Below are 20,291 nucleotides of genomic sequence, written 5' to 3'. Positions count from 1 at the left end.
GCTTTCCATTCACCTCCTGCACATACACAGCTATAATAATTTGGCATTGTTGAGGCGGACAGGCAGATAAGACCATAGTGGGAAATGTCCAGGCTCAATGCCAAGGAGGCTGTATGAGTACTGTAAATAAAACAGTAGATGGCTTTGGGAGTTTTACTAATGATAGGCAAGCACATGCCCAGTGGGAACAAGAACAAACACATTTGGACCCTTGCAGGTTTTTGCTTTTTTTTTTCTCCTTTTTTAAACCATGTAGTTTTAGGACCAGTTGTAATGGCTTATTTCATTGACACAGAGCAATGCAGTATGGAGAAGATAAGGGAAAGGATAACTTGCTAGAATATTTGTAGCTTATTTGCTGATACTCTTTATTGCCTAATGTGGAACTTAAAGCAATATCTATTGTCCCTTCTTTCCTGGTTTAGTCCCTATAGGTCAGTTGTAAAAGTGCAGCTCAAATGCCTATTTTTTTTTTTTTTAGCACATATCTGTCTATTTTATGGGGATGTGTGTGGAATTGTTGGCCGAGATGGAGATGGAGTTCAAAAGCTTAGTATCTTCTAATATCAGGAACTGGATGGATCATACCTACCAGCATTTTGGTAGGCGGCATTGTGGTGTAGCCATGTCACGATGGGGTCTGCAGGGTGGCAGTGAACAGAGAGAATACTCCCAAACTTTTCCACCCACATGACAAAGTTGTCCCCATCGAGATGACGAGACAGCTCCCTCATATCGATACTGTCCTGTCCTTGGTAAATATGGTGGATATTGGGCATTATTTGTATAGTGCTGGTTAGGTGCTTATATGCCCATACCTATGCCTCCACATACAACAAAATTATTTTGATGATATGCAGGAAGTAGAGAAGGCACATTTAGTGGGCGCTGTAGATCATTACATTTTTTGCTAAAGTACTTAAACATTACAGGTACTTTTGATACAAATACTCAAAAGTAGTCCTATACTTACAAAGGGATGCTTTTTGCTTCTTCAAAGTGCATAGTAGTAATAGTATTGTGACGCCCAAAGTGAAATGTAATACAGGCAGTCCCAATTTTTTTTTCTGGTTGCCGCCCCAAAACTATGATGTGGGTGTGTACCATGAAAGTGTTCGGCAGTCAGTTTAGCACACTTTGCACAAAAGGAAAATCTGTGTTCCTGAATGCTTTGTGTTTTCATAAATTACCTTTTCTGAGTATATTATATTAGCCTACAGATAGGACTGTTCGTTTCCAATTAATGACCTATCAGTATATTTTTTGACTCTGGGGTGAATCTGCAGTACTCAGAAGAAATTCACGGAAACAAGGGGAAAACATACAAAGTCCACACAGATAGTAGTACACTGGTCAAAATTGAACCTATGAGACTAAAGCTGTGAGACAGCAATACTAACCTCTGTGTTATCCATCTCTAGTAGCATGTGTTTTAGTACATTTATGTTTTCTGTGCTGTGTATAGTGAGATTTGTTTTATGGGTAATTTGTATGTGAATGTATGTCTGATGTCTGCAAGGTTTTTGAACCTATGAAGAAGCGTGTCTTTAAAAGTATCCTTACCTTAACATTAGGGGAGGTGTCATGTTCTGTGGAATCTGTGCACAGTAACTTTTTTAAGCCTTTTAAAGCTTATACTGATCATAGTTTTAGCACTAATGATCACCCCTTCTGTCTTGGCGATACTCGCCAGCCACATGAAGAGAATTTGCTTATAGAGCGGCACCAAAGGGTAGTGGCAAGTATAACCTCAATGGAGGGTTCACGGTCATTGGACACCTGGGGGTAAATGTATCAAGCTGAGAGTTTTCTGGCGGGTTTGAAAAGCCAATCAGATTATAGCTTTCATTTATTTAGTACATTCTACAAAATGACAGCTAGAATCTGATTGGTTGCTGTAGGCAACATCTCCACTTTTCAAACCCGCCGGAAAACTCTCAGTTTGATACATTTACTCCCTGGTGTTTTAGTCGCAAAAACCATAACTTCATCCATGTTATACTTTGAACTCATTAGATTTCAAATCGGGAGCATTATGTCTAAAGGCTCAAACTGCTATCATGAGCAAGTGCACAAAACAGAAAGGAAGTTGCTCAATTAATTTATAGGTTCATAGCAGGTGCTTGAAAGAGTGGGGTTATCCTGAAAGGAACAAACATACTAGTAGGTTAATTGGCTGCTATCAAAATTAACAATAGTCTCTCTTACTCTCTCTCTGTGTGTGTGTGCATGTTAGGGAATTTAGACTGTAATCTCCAATGGGGCAGGGACTGATGTGAATGAGTTGTCTGTACAGCGCTGCGGAATCAGTGGCGCTATATAAATAAATGGTTATGATGATAGTGTGTGTATGCAGAGAAGTTAGACTCAGGCAGGCAGAAAGAGCAGGGGTGAGACTTCAAGGGCCTCTGGACATTCTGATCTCGGCTCACTTCGTAAGGCCTGTGACATTTGGGAAATTAATTTGTCTTTATTGACCGCTAAATTCCTAAGGCTGGGGTGAAGAGCCAACAAGAAATGGTTTAAAACCTTCTGCCTTAGACATCAGAATGTGCATTTCATGAGGGGGTCTATCAAGACTGAAAAGATTCATTCTTTTCAATTGTGTTCCCTCACACACAGCAAGTCTACCTCATAAGTAGTACTCTGTATGTCTTTGTTATTAATTTTTGTAAATAAGCCTTGGAAATATTTTTCAGATTAAACATATTTAATCTAGTGTATTTCTCTGTGATTCTTTGTGAACTTACAAAGCCCAGGGAGGTTCATGCTACATATGTATGTGATTTAAGTGTGAAACTTTTAAGTGGTTTTGGTGAACGTAAGGACACCATAATAAATCCTTTGTGGTGGCAGAAAAGGTATATTCATTAACTAACTAAAGTAACGCCAGTCACGGCCAGCTGTTCAGATTGCTGTATCTGAGACAGGCTTGGGCGTTCATGACACTAACTCTAAACAGCAATAGTCCCTATTTGTGGGCCATACATATATGTTTTTAAATTGTGAGCTAACTTACCAAGAAGTACCCCAAACTCCTCCATATGGCAATACGGCAACAGCATTCCTCATCCGCTACTGATGCCAAACATGCCTCTCAAACACACAAAACAGAAGTGGAAGTTGCTCAATCAATTTATAGGTTCATAGCAGGTGCTTGAAAGGGCGGGGTTATCCTGAAGCAATCATTATCATTAATAAGTGGGCAGGATTTGAAAATGGGATTGTGTGTAAAAGAAAACTTCGCAATTGACAATACAGCCAATGCCTATTTATGGAAAACTTTTATGGTAGGTGTGCTTTCATGATGGACTTGAATTTTACATTTGGGGCACTACTTAAACTAAAAAAAAACATCTTTCTCTGTGTGTGATAGGATATGTAAAAATGGGGGTTTATATGCTTAATATTGTCTTGCCACAATACCCTTATTTCCTAATGCATTTCAGTGGGCCCATTTTCCCTATTGTCATATTTCTGCTTTAAAATGTGGGAAGTGACAGCAAACAAAGGAAACTATTTTTTACTGTTAGGTATAAGTAGATTTTTTATTGTGCATCATAGCAAATGTTACTTACGGAATAGTAATATTTATATTTTACTGATGCAAAAGTTACAACTTACAGTTCAGACTTGTTTTCTCAAGTTAACATGTTACTGTACAGCTGTAATTTTAGATGGAAAATACACAATGTAGATGTTTTATAATAGGCCCAAACTTTAAAAAGAAATAAATACATCCAATGTGGTCCATATCAAGCTGCCTTGTGTCATTGTCCTCAGATTTCGGGGTTTTCAGACTTTTCTCTAATTTTCCAATTGCATGTATTTTATACCACCTCTTATTGTCCCTTAAATAAATAATGTTAAAGGAACAATAATACTATTTGAAATTCTTTTTTTTTTTTTTTATACCTGTATACTAATCAGCCATAAGCAACCAATGACTCCACTGCTTTTTGATAAATTTTCACAAAGTTTTGCTTTCTCTCGGCATTTTAAATAGTTCAGCTAGTGCTAGCTATCAGAAGATTTGCAGTCAGTGCACTCATGTTTTACCATATTTAGTTGTGAGCCTTGCAGCAGATGCTATTGAAAGCAGTGTTACTCTGTGTTCATTTGTCTTTTGTTTCTGGCATTTTGGTACTCGGTGAATGCATCTGCTAAAATACACATTCTAGACTCTACAAAGCATTTTGACTTCTTTTTCTTTTCCTAATCCATGTAGGCTATCTCTGTAGGAAGATATTGTTCGAGTGCACCAGATCTGTCTGACCATGTGCATGTAGGGGCAAATCAGACATAATGGTTGTTGTTATTTATTATTGTGGCGCAAGGTTTCCGCAGTGCTGTTCAAATGCAAAGTATAATACAAACAGTGGATCATACAGGGTACAACAAAACAGAACGAGACGAGTAAAAACAAAACTCCAATAGCTCCAAGCACAGAAAGTACAATGGCTAAGTAGAAGAGGAATGGACTCCATACAGAAGGGAAGAGGGCCCTGTTTGTAATGCTGGGTACACACTACACTGTTTTCGTCCAATAATCGGCTCAAACAGCCGACATACGACCGCTCGTTCAAAAGTCGGGTCAGTGTGTGCAGTGACACGATGGTCGAAAGTCTGCCCAAATGGATGATTCTCGCCTCATTTGGTTGGTCGTATCGTTTAATATTTTCGTTCCAATCTCGTTTCCGCTGTGTAGTGTGTATAAACTTCCGACAGATCCACGACAATCCTCCGATAATTCCTCGACCTTGGGGGGGGGGGGGGGGCGCGCGTGTGTGTAAATTATTATGTCAATCCCAGTCCCACGTGGCGCGGAATCCGCACATCACTGTGTTTTGTATCGATGTATATTGCACCTGTCTGGCTGCAGACCATTACACTTGTGTAAAGCACGTGTGTTATTACCCTTTGCGTCTATGATGGCAATGTATTCATATTTACTCTTTATACCTTTATAACCTATTAAAGCTATATTAACCTTTATTAACTTATATTTGCGAAGTACCCAGAATAAACCACAGTGTTCAAGCAACATTTTTATTGCAAGAAAAAGGTACAAAAATTTTAACACACACACAGCTGTCAGAAAGATCCGCATGAGAAGTGAGCGCGCCCATACCAATCAGAGAGCTGAATACTGCAGAGTATTATTTTTAAGGTATTTTTAAAGGTGCGACTGGTTTGTGGTAGAACAGGTCTTGATGTCGTTTCTATTCCCTTTGATTTCTTTATCTACGAAACAAGGAAATAAAAAAATGTTTATCATTTAACGTCTATATCTGTAATTTATATTCTACGACATAAATACTCTCATTTTCTCACCTTTCCCACTGCTCGAGATCAGTTTATATTTATATTTTGGTCCCTGTGGCGAAATCGCAATAATAGCGGGCTTAACCTCCGAACATTTTGGAAAACGGGCGCCATTTTGGTTATTATAACGGTACAGGTATGTGCCCAAAGCATTTACATGTCTACACATGTTCACTGAAATACCTTCGTATAGAACTTCTTTAGTATATTTTTCTTGTTCAATTTTTCCTTGTTTGCTAACATTAGTGGTATCAGTGGTATCTAAACAGGCCTTCTCACCGTTAAATCTTCGTTCTGACATAAAAAAATTAGGTTATAAATTAGCATTTTACATTGCTTTATGTGACACTACATCTACACTACAGGTACACTACATCTGCTACTGACCTTTTTTAATGTCGTTGTCGTCCTGATCCAGTACTTTGACCATCATCTCCACCTCTCTTGGGCTCATTGGATTTGCTCTTTCCTCTTCTTGAGTATCTCCATTCCCCACCTTAACTTTTCCAACATTTTTTGGCCTTTCCAGCACCATCTCTGACTCTATCTCCGTCTCCATAGCTGCAACCCCCACTGACATCTTATCCTCACCCGCAACCCCCACTGTCACTTTCTCACTCGCCATCGTCTGACGCTCCTCGGCGCCAAACAGGTTCCTCTGTCATTTTATACACACAGACATGGGCGTTTGTTTCTGCTGTGGACCAATCAGCGATGATGCACGCCGAGAATGGAGCATTCCATTACATACGATGGGATTTTATTATTAGCTGTTGAAGTCAGCATATTGGATAAAGTCATTTCAATTAAAATCGAGCAAACTTGGTTGTCTTTGTTTGAAAAGATGCGTACGGTACGCTACGGCGTGGAAGGGCATACGCAGCTGCAACACGCGGCAACAGTATTTAGTCTTTTACATACATTCACACAAACACGCACACTTGTAAAATAGTACACATTAATGGTAGTAGCAACACATAGTCATTTATGTCGAAATATAGTAGTATTTATATGTAATATTATAAGTTTATAGGCATATCAGTAATACATGGTACACGTTGAAGGAATCTAGTCATGTGTGGTATCATACTAATCCTCTTCGCATTTGCAACTGTCCGGTTCACTCTGCGAAGGAATCGCAGAGTGCATACGCAAGTTATTAATGTTAAGGAATTATGGTACTATTATGATGAATAATCTTGGCGGGAAGATCAGAGCTCATCCCCTGGAGAGATGATCCCCTGGAGAGATGACCCCCTCCTTTGGATTCCTGAGCTTAAACTAGCCTATGATCTGCAACCCCCTGGACCCTCCTGATGCCTGGACCAATAGAAGCAAGCCACACCTTTGCATTGTTTTACTGTATCTCTGTTTGCATACAAGCAGCAGCTCCTCATCCAGAGTTCAGTCACCTAGACCACAGACTTCAGGACTGAATGACTGTTCACTGGATCCAGAGCGCCTGCGATAAGTAACGGCTGTACTTATTATTATTTTGCTAAGATATATCTACTGCTACTTTTTGAGAATAAATCTTTGTGCGTTGGAAACACAAATCGAGATTCGACAGTCGTTATTGGATAGCGACAAAACACTCATAACATAGGGAATATTCATTGCATTCCATTTTAGCAGTTAAATGTTAAATGTTTTTCTAAATTTAATGTATATTACTAAACTTCTATTTCAAAGAAATTAAGGGAGTTAACTATAGCTAAAGCTCTACCCCTTTATGCTAATGTCTTTGGTATCTCGTACATTTCCTGCAAATGAGGGGTTAAATTACTGGCGCTAAGCATGCATGTGTAAAATTATGTTTAAAAGTGTAATTTATAAAAAAAAAATGTATTTTATATGTGCGCATGAAGAGTAATACCCGTTGCCACAGCATTCAATGAGTTAAACCTATGCACCTGAGAGTGTAAAATTGTCGAGATGTGTAAAGTATAGTATGTGTATTGTTAATGTATGGGCGCTGCAGCACTGGTAAGTAACCAGGGCTAACTCCCAGTGTGTCTTTATTTTTTTAAATATTTTGAAATGACAATAAAAACCTGAAAAATAAAAGAACACTGTGGTCCTCAATACAACAAAAAATACAGCAGTAAATTAATACAACGCTGAGAAGGATTACATACCTATAATATGTTGTTGCACGAAATTTTGTATATATAAATGGAGAAAGGAAAAATGGGGAGGAGGAACAAAAAGGGGGAAGAAGAGTAGGAGAGCAAGAGCACCTGTTTGGGAGAAAATCGGAGTTATGAAAAGAATTGCCTGATAAATAGAAGAAGGTCTTGGACAGTGATGTAATGGGTATAACCATGCCAGTTTGAGGGTATTGCACAAGGTAGGGCAGATCAGGGGCACGCAACAGGTATTAAGTTCCAGCTGTGTTTGTGTATAAAAATGTGTATTTAATTGTGTTATAATGTTGTGATATAGTTGAGTTTGGGGTCCTTCCAGGGGGCTATGGAGGAACTGGTGCCTCAGTCCATTGGAGTCAGAGAACTGGGGGTTCCTAGGGAAGTTCCTCCACTCTCTGGCAGGCTAGTTGGGGGCTGTAGGAGCAGCTCAAGTCCAGCGGTGGCCAAGGGTGGCACTGCAGAGTGGATCTCTGCCCGGCAGCCAGCTTGCAGTGACTTCCGGATGGGCTTGCAGGGTACCCTCCTGGATTCAAATGAATCTAGGAGATGCAGCGTCTCCTGGTTGACCCAGCAGGCTGAGTCCCTGAAAGCTCCATCAGCAGCAGACAAGGTCCCTATAAGTATTTTTAGGTAGGAGATTTAAAAGATTTTTATTTCCTGTACTAGACTCACTGGCACCAGTGGTGGAGAGAAGGCTGAGCCCCCCCCCCCCCCTCCATGGCAGCTCGTGGACAGGGGGTGGGGGTACATTCCCTCTGCCACTAACAGCAATGTTAAGTGCGAAACATGAGTCTGCCTGGATTGGTTAAAGGGTTATGTCCTTTAAACTGTATAAAATGAGCCCTGTTGACCATGTAAAGTGGTATACCATTTATACTTTTGGATGATCATTAGTACCTCCAGCTAGTGTGTAACAGTCCTTAAATAAGGACCCTTGAGCAATAAATATTACTGCTTCAAGATTCTGTCTGACGTCTAGTGCCTACTGTATCCTGTGACCAACAGATAAGAGCTTACATTCTAATCCGTCCCTTGAATGTCCTGTGTTGAATCCAGCATCTCTGTGTCAACGCTCTGCCTGCTACCCAGCAGTCCTGTTCCATAGTAAGTGGCCAGGAGATACCAGCCAGCCCACAGAAACGAAGTCTACAGCACATACCCAGAAGTAAGTGGTTTCAGGTGGCAGTGAAGAAGCCTGTGGTGGCAACCCAATCTTCCCACAACTATTGTGTGGTTGGCATTCGCAGTCGCCGAGTGCTGGCAGGACGACACCAGTAGGAGTGGGCAGTAATGTTTGTTTGTTGACATGAGAAAGCAACACAGAAAAACTGTCTAAGATCTTCCCCCACACTGGGTGGCAAAGTAAGCCCATCCGGTCAAATCCTAAACCTTCCAGAGATATTACTGCCTTTCCCTCCAATATGTCTTCCCCAACCTCCCACTAAATTTCACTATCAAAGCTTGTCTCTTTTGGATTACATGATTCAGATGCTGTAGGAATTTAACCAAAATTAGTATGTAATGCTGTAAGTGACTTACACATGATCTTTTTGAAACATAATTTTACCTCATCAACTGTGGTGACGTTGATCCATTTTAAACCTTTTTTCTTCAATACAAATAAATTTCATAAGAAAGAACTGTTCCACATCACTATGGGATAGTAATGAGATAACAGCATGAAATACTGAAATATACACCTAAAGCTAGGTACACCTTACAGGCTTTTCATCCAATTATCTTGCTAGTCGCAGAATAAATGACTGTTAGGTTTGATTTTGCACTAGTATGTAAGCTCCCACGATAATATTTTAGCATACCAAAGCACATCATATAGTTTGATTTAAATGGACTAAAAATCACTATCAATGATGGAACAATGTCAGGCAAATTCTGAAGTGTGTATGCAGATCTCCATCGAGTTTACAGTGTGGTTATAACAGATGAAGAGCACAGATCTGCAGGTAAATAGTGTAGATGTGTACATATGAACTGGCATGCTCATCAGGACTTTCAAAAGTAAACAGATATCTCATTTTGATACATTTTCTGTAGTTTGTACCCAGCTTTACATGGGCTTCGGTTTTGCCTTTTATACATCTAATGCACATAGGAGTTTGGCAGGGGGTAATCCTGCACATCTAACAAATTTAGGTTGATTTACATATCTTACATGTTTTCACACCTGGTAACATTGTTCTCGGTGGTAGAGGATGTGTTCTTCCCCTCTGTCCATGTACTACCAGGGTGAGGCATGGGTGTGTCTCAGCCCCTCTTTCCCTGGAGTGACAAAGCATGGACTGGAAGATTTAATCTTTAAATCTCCCATCCAAAATACTTTCACAAGGCGTACTCCAAGGTCTGATTCCCCCCTGAAACCCACATACTTTTGCCTGTGTAGTGTATCTAGCTCTGTCTTCCATTTATTTCAGTTGCATTTCCAAGTGAAGCAACGTCTGTGGTACAAAAATTAATCATCTTTAAGCTTTGGTCTTTAGAGAAAAGGTGACTAGACACAACAATTAAATAACGCTACTGGTGATACTGTAACAAAGAATTGCTGATGTAGTTTAATAATACTAGCACTGTAGTAACATAAGTTCAGTTGGCTCTTGCTTATTGTGCATGTTACTCTGGGGTTATCATTTATTACAAAAAAGCAGCTGTGACTTAGGATTTATCTTCTTAATATGGCTGTCAAATTATTTATTTTTAATAAACTCTGTGCATGTGACTATAGTTGTTGATACAACTGCATGTACTGGTGATGATTTACAGAGGAAGGACTTGTATACATGTGCGTTACACGCACCTCAATAGATGCCAGGGCCCTAAAATAACTTCACTTCAAATTGTGTTGACTTAACTTTGCCATTCACAACCGCTAACTATATACATAGTTTTTGCCAGACATATAAAGTACATAATACATTTTTCTTCAGTGCAGCTTTGAGACGCCCCCAGAATTGGTCAAATTAACTCTGCTTCAACTAGTCTTTTTAGGTAGGCTTATAGTGTTATAGGTTTAAGCATAAAAAGTTGCTGTTCCATCAGCGTTTCATATGGCTGTAGCAAGTTGCTATATATTTTTTTTTAAAACCACCTGTGTTAGTACAGTAATTACGAAGCGACACCACACAGATATTAGAGATGAGCGGGCTCGGATTTCACTAATCCGAGCCCACCCGAACAGTGCGGATCCGACGGGATCCGAGCACTGTTCAGGAACTTCCGGCCGCCAAATGCATCCAAAACGAGGCTATGACATCCAAGTCTCGCGTCGGATCTCGCGAGACTCGGATCTCATAAATGCCCCGCTCGCGGCCGCCATCTTCATTCTCCCTGTGGTTACTGAAGAGGGAGGTTGATGTGCTCTGTCCTGCTGATAACTTTACAAAAGTGGTGCTTTGTCCTGCTGAGTGAATTAGTAGTTTGTCCAGTGCTCTGTCCTGCTGATTTATTTAGTCTAGTGGTGCTTTGTCCTGCTGAGTGCAGTAGTACTTTTTCCAGTGCTCTGTCCTGCTGATTCCAGTGGTGCTTTGGCCAGTGTCTGTGCTGCTGAGTCCAGTGGTGCTTTTGTCCTGTATTTGTTAATTAGCCAAAAATCTTTTAAAAAATGTAAAAAAATAATTGAAAAAGTATAAAAAATATTATAGAGCAATATATTCTTGCAGTCCCAAAATAGAAGAACTGCCATTTCTATTACTACGTTCATTATTTCTGTAGTTTCAAAAAATAGGAACTGCCAGTTCTATTACTACGGTCATTGTTTGTGTAGTTCCAAAAAATAGGAACTGCCAGTTCTATTACTACGGTCATTCTTTAAGCAGTTCCAGAGCATAGGTACTGCAATCTATATTACATTTAATACGTTCAATTTTTAAGCATTTCCAGAGAATAGGTACTGCAATCTATATTACATTTAATATGTTAAATTTTTAAGCAGTGCAAGAGAATAGGTACTGCAGTCTAGATTACATTTACTACGTTCATTCTTTAAGCAGTTCCAGAGAATAGGTACTGCAATCTATATTACATTTACTACGTTCTTTCTTTATGTAGTTCAAAAAAGGAGTAACTGCCGATTCTATTAATACTTTTTTTTATTTCAGTAGTTCCAAAAAATAGTAACTTCCATTTATATTACTACGTTAATTGTTTGTGCAGTCCCAAAAAAGAGGAACTGCGGTCTTAACATCTATGTTGGTTTTAGACGTCCATCCGGGGTCCGCCATCTGTGCAGTGGGATTCAGACCAGTTGCGGGTGATATATTGTGGCCCAGGTACCAAATTGGGTACCGGGGCCACTCCACTATGCAGTCCAGATAGATGCGTATCAGATATTTCACTACATTCAGTGTTGGGGGCAAATCCAAAAATAATTAAAATGCACTGTCATGATCGAAAACAAGAGGTATTGACACGCTAGAACTCCACCCTCTAAATGCTGCAGAGGATGGAGGAGCAGCCATATGTGCAGTGGAATTGAGACCAGTTGGAGGAGGTACCAAATTGGGCCACTCCACTACGCAGTCCAGAAAGCTACCGCGGTGCAACGTTTTGGACTAAAAAGAATATTGTGAGGTGTTCAGTGTTCAGAATAGACTGGAAATTAGTGGAAATGATTGTTATTGAATGTTATTGAGGTTAATAATAGCGTAGGAGTGTAAAAAAACCAAAATAATGTATTTTGGCGCTTTTTATGCTTTTTTTAAAAATAAATCCGAACCCAAAACCCTAAATCAGAACCAAAACCTTTCGTCGGGTGTTTTGGCAAAACAAATCAGAACCCAAAACACTAAAAGTGCCCGGTGCACACCCCTAACAGATATGCATCTCTATCCTTTTACTCTCTGAATATATTTTTACTTTTTAAAGTAGCGAACGTAAATGGTCTGCCACTTAGGTGGCAACTTTAAACACGTTTGTAGTGCTTACTAGGCTAGAATTTATAAGTTGTTTATTGGTGCAAGCAAATATTCTACAACTAGACATGATGGCTTGACTTCTGGCACACTACTTAATTGGAGTCTTTGGAACATGTTAAAAATAGAGCAAGGAAAGTATGGTAAATCAGATTGATTACCCAAAAGACATACCTGAAAAAATTCCTAAAATATTTTATTTGTTTTGAGTATTCTGTGCAGTAAAAAGTTATCTGTGGGATCTTAGGACTGAAAACAATGTATGAAGTTGTGATGAAAACAAAAAAATAGCTGCCTCAGTAAGGTGCAAGTCTCTTGTGTGAAGACTCATTACTCATTCCACTCATTTAAGTGGAAATTTGGCTGTCTCAACCCTCATAGGAGTAGATGCCTGAGCAAAGATCCAGATGTTATAGTACAGTTTGTGCTCCAAATTGCTTTAGAGTGTAGGGGAGGGGGTTGTAGAGCAGGATGCCTTGTTAGTCTATGATCAAACCGCCTGCACCTGTCTTTCTAAAGAGTGACTCATGTTCCTTTTTTTTACCATTGTAGTGAGAGCAAAAGTGGTAGTCAAACTCTTGCACTTAAAAGTAAAGTCAGTATTTAAGGGGGAAATTCAGTTGGTGGCGATGTGCTGTACGGATATCACTGCGATATCTGGCTACCGCCTTGGCCACCCTTGGAGCTGCTGTTGGCTCGGAAAGTGGTGTTTCTTTTTCTAAACCGGAAGACAGTGACTGACAGGCAATACTGAATGCAGTAAGACAGTGTGGATTCATACACTGGGGGCCGGGCAAGTATCACCGACAGGTTTAATCTGCCCAAATGGGTATCTCCGAGCACTCGTGCAAATATACAGAAGTGTAAGACTCTGTGTACAATGTCCCATGCCCAAAGTGGAAATATTCTGCAGTAAGAACTAGCCAACACTTAGAGATATTTAGCAATCTGTTGCTATTTGCTGAACTTGTGCTAATTTGAAAATGTATTTTTTGTTCTGAGAATTTTTGTAACATTTTTATAAATGATAATTGAAGCACAAATGTGGTAGCGGTTGTTCAATCACCTTTTTTTAATATGCATATTTATATGAGTATTCTTCACAGCAATATCTGGTGATTTTGTTTTCAGAGCAGTGCCAAAAATATACCTATTTTTCTTTGTAATGTTGAAGGGTCTTCCTGCGCAAATGCCATGTCCCCTTAGCTGCTGTCAAAACAATTTAAAGTGCTTTTAGGACACAACGTATAGCCAGTGGTGTATATTCAATATGTTTTAAGTATTTTTAAGCAGGAAACCATATCAAAAGGCGTAAGCTGAATGTGTCAACATGCAGTATTTGCAGCAAAATATTTTCAATGGCTTCTTGTATTTATTAAAATACCAAGTTTGTCATTTTCATAAAATCCCTGTTTTCTTTTGCGTTGATGGCTGGTAACAGTATATTCTGGGTGCACAGTTACACTAAAGCAGCCTGCCCAAGCGCAAGCTGGCGATGTTCATTATTTTGTGTGGAGTTGTTCCGTTTTTTTAAAAAAAGACTTTAGCATTCTTTTCTTGTGCAGAAGAAACACTGTATATGAACATGTAGGGAACCAAACCCACCCACCCTGGTGTGTTTCATGTCTAACAGGTGCTTATTCTTAGAATAAAAGGCATATATAAGGAAGGATTCTTCTAATATCAGTTGAAATTGGGAAAATATGTTCTCCTATAATCACATATCTTTATGCAATTGCATAAAATATTCAAACTTTATATAAAAGACTACAAACCTTCTTTTATTATAAAAAGAAAAATATACATATAATGTACAGTCTATTTGTTTGTCTAATCTGTAAAATTGTCAGCCCTGTAATTCCATGACCTTGTATTAATTTGTGTTTGAGTGTACAATTTTATTGACCCGTGTGGCTCACTCGCATAATAACAATGAGGACTGTCAACATATAAGCTTAGTCCATAGAACTTCAGCATTTATTATGATTTTTACAGAAGTAATGCTGAAAATGTTCGGACTCTTTTGGACCTGATCATATACTTTGTCACAATTTAGATGATGCTGTAATATCATTGTTTTGTTTTTTTGTATTGGGGCAAAATGATAAGGACATGATATTTTTTGCCTAATTTTAAAAAAAACAAAACAAAACCTTTTTTTTCTAGAAATAAAAAATATTTTGTGCACTGTAGAAGAATGTAGTAGTATGAACAATGTCGGGGTCTCCTTTGCAATTCTAAAGGTTTATTGAAATAATGTCTAGGGTTATTAAGGTTTTATATAGAATTAAGGACCTAACACATGAATATGAACAGTATATGTTTTGTGAGGGACATGTGCACTTCAACAAAGTAAGATTTAAGTTTTGACACTAATTTGAAAGTTATATACATCAAGATATAACTATATTTCATCTTGGTACTGTACACTATGAAGTGTTATAGATAAAGCAAACTGAAATTTATTGAGTGTCCTCTAATTACAATCATCTTGGGATGTATCCTAGCTGTCTCCTGAAGCATTTTGTGTTATCTTATTTGAGAGGGGTGGTGGTGGTTGACGGGTTATTTTCAGGCAGACGACTTATATTTTTCCCATAATCGACGGTTTAATAGTACTATATAATGCACTATTCATACAAATCATTTTCGATTTAATATTAATGTTGGAATATTGTGTTTTTAGGTCAGAAGACTTGTCTGCATCTTCATGGCATTTTTCCCTATTTATATGTGCCGTATGATGGGTTTGGTCAGCAGAATCCAGATCGCTACCTTCGCCAGGTAGCATTCAGCATTGATCGGGCACTAAACGTAGCCTTAGGAAATCCGTCCGCCAACGTTCAACATGTATTCAAGATCACACTGGTGTCTGGAGTGTAAGTATATATTTTCAGTAGTTCTCATATAACATTAATACAAGTGTGTGTGTGTGTGTGTGTGTGTGTGTGTGTGTGTGTGTAGGTAGGATATTGTAGAATTTCTAGGTTTATAGTTTGTTTTTTGTTTTTTTAATTGGATAGTCTCTATGTTTGCACAGATGTATAAACAATATAGTGCAAAACTGTATATGCAAGTTTAATTTTTTTTTCTTCTTTTGATTGTTAAAGCCGTAAATGTGGTGTTTGCAATGACATTTACTTTTTAATGTTACATTATTAAACTTTTTCCAAACAGCTGTTTTAAAAACCACCTGTCACAGATGCACTCACGCGCCTGTGACTTGGATGTTACTGCATCGGATTAAACAGGATTTCAGCACTTAATTTTACACTCTCCTATCACACAGGTTACTGATCTGGCTGAATCACACCCCAGAGCAGCTCCCTCACATCTATACACCACTTAATCGCTACCACCACCTATTGTATTATGACAATAGGACCTTATAAATCTCTATAATGCTCTTTCTTAGCCAAAGGGGTTAACACTTAATACTCTGACATTCAAAGGGTTAACATATACACGTGTGTGTGTGTGTGTGTGTGTGTGTGTGTGTGTAATCTCAATAACTAAGTAATGAGCATTCAGGACTTGCTGGAGTTTCTGGTTGAAATCCCAGCATCAGTTCGTTGTGGCCGTATACAACACTCTTTTCCCTTTTGACCCTGGCACCATATTTAGATTGTAAGTTTAGTTGAGTAGGGAAACTCTGCCTGAAATAGTCTATGTACAGCCAGGCAAAGTAATGATATAATGGGAGAAAAAAAAAAAAAACGCAGTTTAGTACTGTATAAGTTCCCAAAGCCAGTTGTGTGTTCTGAGCAGTACTTCTTTTTTCAGTATTCTGTTGTATGTAAAATAGCCAATAAGATTCCTGCATTACTACACCCATTTGTAACATAATGGAGCTTTTATAACTAAACAATTGTATAGGTAGACCACAGTACTTTTAATGCAGATTCAGTGTTCCTATTGAGAATCATCTGTTACATAAAACAGACTAAATGAGAAGGTGGTTGTAATGTAAGTTTTATAAAACAAAGGAAAATCTGTTAAAGACACTGTCATTTTATGAAGGTAAATTGCAAGAGAACAGAAAATGTTTTGTGTGAGCAGGTATGGTCCCGGGTCATCATGTCACTTGATGCAGCATTCTGATTTTGTCTTTGCAATTTCCTGATTCTGTTTGCAGTCTCCCTCCAGATAATCTCTCAGTGCCTGGACTTTGGGTGCCTTTCTGATCACTGCCTGTAGCAACCAGCAGGGTGTGAGAAGGAGTAACACCCAGTCTGTCTCTTCCCTTAAAAGACTCTGCTTGTTGAATAATTCTTTATATTGGAGTATACTTATCTCAGTTTAGAGATGGGCGGGCTTGGTTCCCGGAGATCCGAACCTGCCAGAATTGAAATCAAGGCAAAACGTCATTGGGACGTCGTCGGATGTCGAAGCTCGGTTCTCGCGATGTTTCAAATGCATAAATATCCTCCTCCACAGCAATCCAGCCATTTGACAGAGCGGGAGAGAAGGGTTAGCATTATAGCAGGGAGATAACAGTTATTGCAGCACTTATTAAAGCAGCAAGAGAGCAATTATTAGAGCAGGAAGAGAGGAGGATAGAGGAGGCATTTTTGCAAACATTACCAACTGTTTGGGGTGTCATATTCCCTCCTCAAGAAACTATTTTCTGCCTGCAGAAATAGTAATATACCAAATATATTTGGAATTTGCACTACAAATGCTTGGGGTGACATATTGCCCTGTTCCAAAAAATCTATTTTCTGGTGTTGAAATTACTATATACCAGCAGTATATATTTCTGAATTTGCACCACAAGTGTTTGGGGTGTCAGATATTCCCCAGTTCTAAAAAAGCCATTTTCTGGGGTTGAAATTACTGTATACCAGCACTATATATTTCTGAATTTGCACTACAAGTGCTTTGGGTCTCATTAAAATGGATTCACAGCAATTCACATATCAGCAGGATCAGCAAGCAGCTGCAGGCACCAGTCCTGATGGTAGTCTTCCCTGTACATCATCTGGTAAAGCCTATGTAAAAGTACTTTTTTTGTCATGGGAAAAAAGCACCAAAAAAACCCTTTTACCGTGTTGAAGAGAAAAAGTGGTGTAGCTGATGACAAGTTAACTGCAGAGAAAAAAAAAATTTCCAACATGCCATTCTGCAGACACAGTGGCAAAGAAAGAATGAGGCCTTCGCTTTTCTCTTAGTGCGAGATCTAAAAATGTTACTGAGCCTTCTTCTTGTAAGGTCACTCATGACCAAGCAAGACCAAGTAATTCGGAGTCCAAAAGTGGTGCACAACTACTGTTACGCGTCAAAGCCGAGCTGCAAGAAAACAGTAAGGTATTAGAGGAAAATGTATGCTCAGAATCAGAAATGACGCCAATCCCTGAGGAGAGTCCATCCACGAGTGGTATGTGTAATCTTGACCATTCTGATGGTGTACCCATAAGAAGGGCCCTTTCAGCCTTTCTGCTGATGTGTGCCTGAACAGCCCGAGTGTAGCCGGTGATACACCAATTGAGGATGCCACTTTTGAATTAGAAGAGGATGAGGTGGAGATTTGTGTATGCGACGAGGGCGCTAATGAGGATGAGGTTGTTTGTGTAAGTCCTGTACCAGTGGCAGCAGTTCTGGTACGTGACAAGAAAAATGCCACTGTCATGCCTGGGCATAAAACACAAAAAGCCATTTCTTATGTGTGGAATTATTTCTACCCAAATCCTGACAACAGTTGTATAGCCATTTGTAGTGTATGTCAAGCCACAGTCAGTCGAGGGAAGGACCTTAACCATCTTGGAACCTCATCCATGTTACGCCATTTGACGAGAGTTCATGGTGTCGAAGTCAGCAAATTGGATAAAGTCATTTCAATTAATATTGAGCAAACTTGGTTGTCTTTTGACTAAAATTATGCGTAGAGCACGCTACGGCGTGGAAGGGCGTATCCAGCCGCAACACGTGGCAATGACAAGGTTTTACACTTTTACTCACTTTTACACAAACACTTGTAAATAGTACACATTAATTGTAGATGCAACACATAGTTAGTTATTTATGTCAAAATATAGCGGTATTTATGTTTGATATTATAAGTTATATGCATGTTAGTAAAACTCAAGGTTCAGGTTGCAGGGACTGTCATGTTTAGTATCATTTTAATCCCCTGTTCATCAGCAGCTGTCCGGTTCATTCGCCGAAGAGATCGCACATTGCATACTCTAGTTATTGATGCTGGGGAATAAATGTTTAAAGTGATACTGACTATAAAATGCTAATAGACTAGATGAAACTGGAGTCTTGGCGGGAAAGTTGGAGCACATCCCCTGGTGAGATGACCCCCACCTTTGGATATTTTGGTTTGAACTGGCCTATCATCTGCAGTACACTGGACCTTCCTGAAGCCTGGACCAATAGAAGCAAGCCACACCATCTGCTTTGTTTTACTGTATTTCTGACTGCATATAAGCAGGAGCTTTGGGCTTAGTGACCAGTCTTCCTTGACCACAGCCTTCAGACCTGAATGACTGTTCACTGGATCCAGAGCGCCTGCTATAAGTAACGGCTGTACTTATTATTATTTCGCTTGAATTATTCTGCTACTTTTGGATAATAAATTACTTTGTGCTTTGGAACACATTCGTTATTGGATAGCGACAAAACGTGCATAACAATGGCAAGGTTTTGGTAAAAACTGAAAGTTATGGCAAAAAAATAACAAGCACTCTATCATCAGCTAGTACCCTTCTGTCACCTACAGCCCTATGGCTGCAATCTACACCCACAACACCGTCCTCATCAATATCCTCAGTAGCGATGGGAGTTAGCCCTGCATCCCACTTGTTAAGGCTCGATGACTCCTGCACTCTAATTTATTCCTCTGAAGAATGTTTAAGCGTTAGTCCCACTGCTGTTGCTGCTGCTGGGGGTGAATCATCCTCCCATAAGAAGGCCAAGAAAAAGAGCACTACTACATTACAACAATTAACTGTGAAACAATCTTTTGCTAGAGGAAGCAAATATGACAGCAGTCACCCAGTCGCCAAACGGATCACAGACGCCATGGCTACTATGCTAGTGTTAGATATGCGTCCAATATCCACAATAAATGCAGCTGGTTTTTCAGTTAATTGATGTTTTGTGTCCCTGTTACAAAATTCCATCGCGACACCATTTTTCCTGTAAAGCTATTCTGCTGCTATACCAAAAAGTTTGTAAAAATGTAGTAATTGCGCTCAAAAATTCCATTCTGTCCACTTAACCACAGATATGTGGACAAGTGGAAGTGGGCAAACTAAAGACTATATGACTGTGACAGCCCACTGGGTTGGTCATTCGCTTTCACCAGCAGGAACAGCAGCAACATGTACACCACTATGTAACATTTGTCACAGGCAGGCTACTCTTTGTATCACCGGCTTCACTAACAGGCATACAGCTGATAATTTGTTACAAAAACTAAGGGATGTCATTGATACATGGCTTATACCACTTGGACTCTCCCCAGGATATGTCATTTCTGATAACGCCAACAATATTGTGCGGGCATTACAGCTGGGTGAATTCCATCAAATTTCCTGTTTTGCTCACACAATAAACTTGGTGGTGCAGAGCTTCCTAAGAAATAACCGTGAGGTGCAGGAGATGCTTTCGGTGGCCTGTAAAATTTCCAGCATTCTGCCACAGCATGTAGGAGATTGCAGCAGCCACCAACTTAAGCAAGAAGTGTTAACAAGGTGGAATTCCACACTGTACATGCTTCAGAGGATGGAGGAAAATTGCAAAGCCATCCAAGCGTATTGCCCAAGCCATGACATTGGGAAAGGAGGGAGGGATATATTTCACTCTTGCACATTGGGGAATCCTTTCTGTGTTGTGCAAGGTGCTGAAACCATTTGAAGTTGTGAAGTGAGTTCAGACTCTGCTAGCT

At 39.4% G+C, this 20,291-nt stretch overlaps 1 protein-coding gene across 2 annotated transcripts in view; it reads left to right on the top strand.

The window, feature by feature from the left end:
• REV3L (REV3 like, DNA directed polymerase zeta catalytic subunit) overlaps positions 1 to 20,291 on the top strand; it is a 153,383-nt gene that overhangs the window by 42,340 nt on the left and 90,752 nt on the right. For both annotated transcript variants that reach the window (XM_075202931.1, XM_075202929.1), the window contains one exon: positions 15,084 to 15,276. In XM_075202931.1, coding sequence (XP_075059032.1) covers positions 15,084 to 15,276 — 193 coding nt within the window. The remainder of the gene's footprint in view (positions 1 to 15,083; positions 15,277 to 20,291) is intronic.

The sequence above is a fragment of the Mixophyes fleayi genome, chromosome 3 (genome assembly GCF_038048845.1).
Source record: "Mixophyes fleayi isolate aMixFle1 chromosome 3, aMixFle1.hap1, whole genome shotgun sequence".
NCBI lineage: Eukaryota > Metazoa > Chordata > Amphibia > Anura > Limnodynastidae > Mixophyes > Mixophyes fleayi.
Note: the sequence above shows the minus strand (reverse complement) of the source record. Positions and strands in the feature narration are given on the sequence as shown.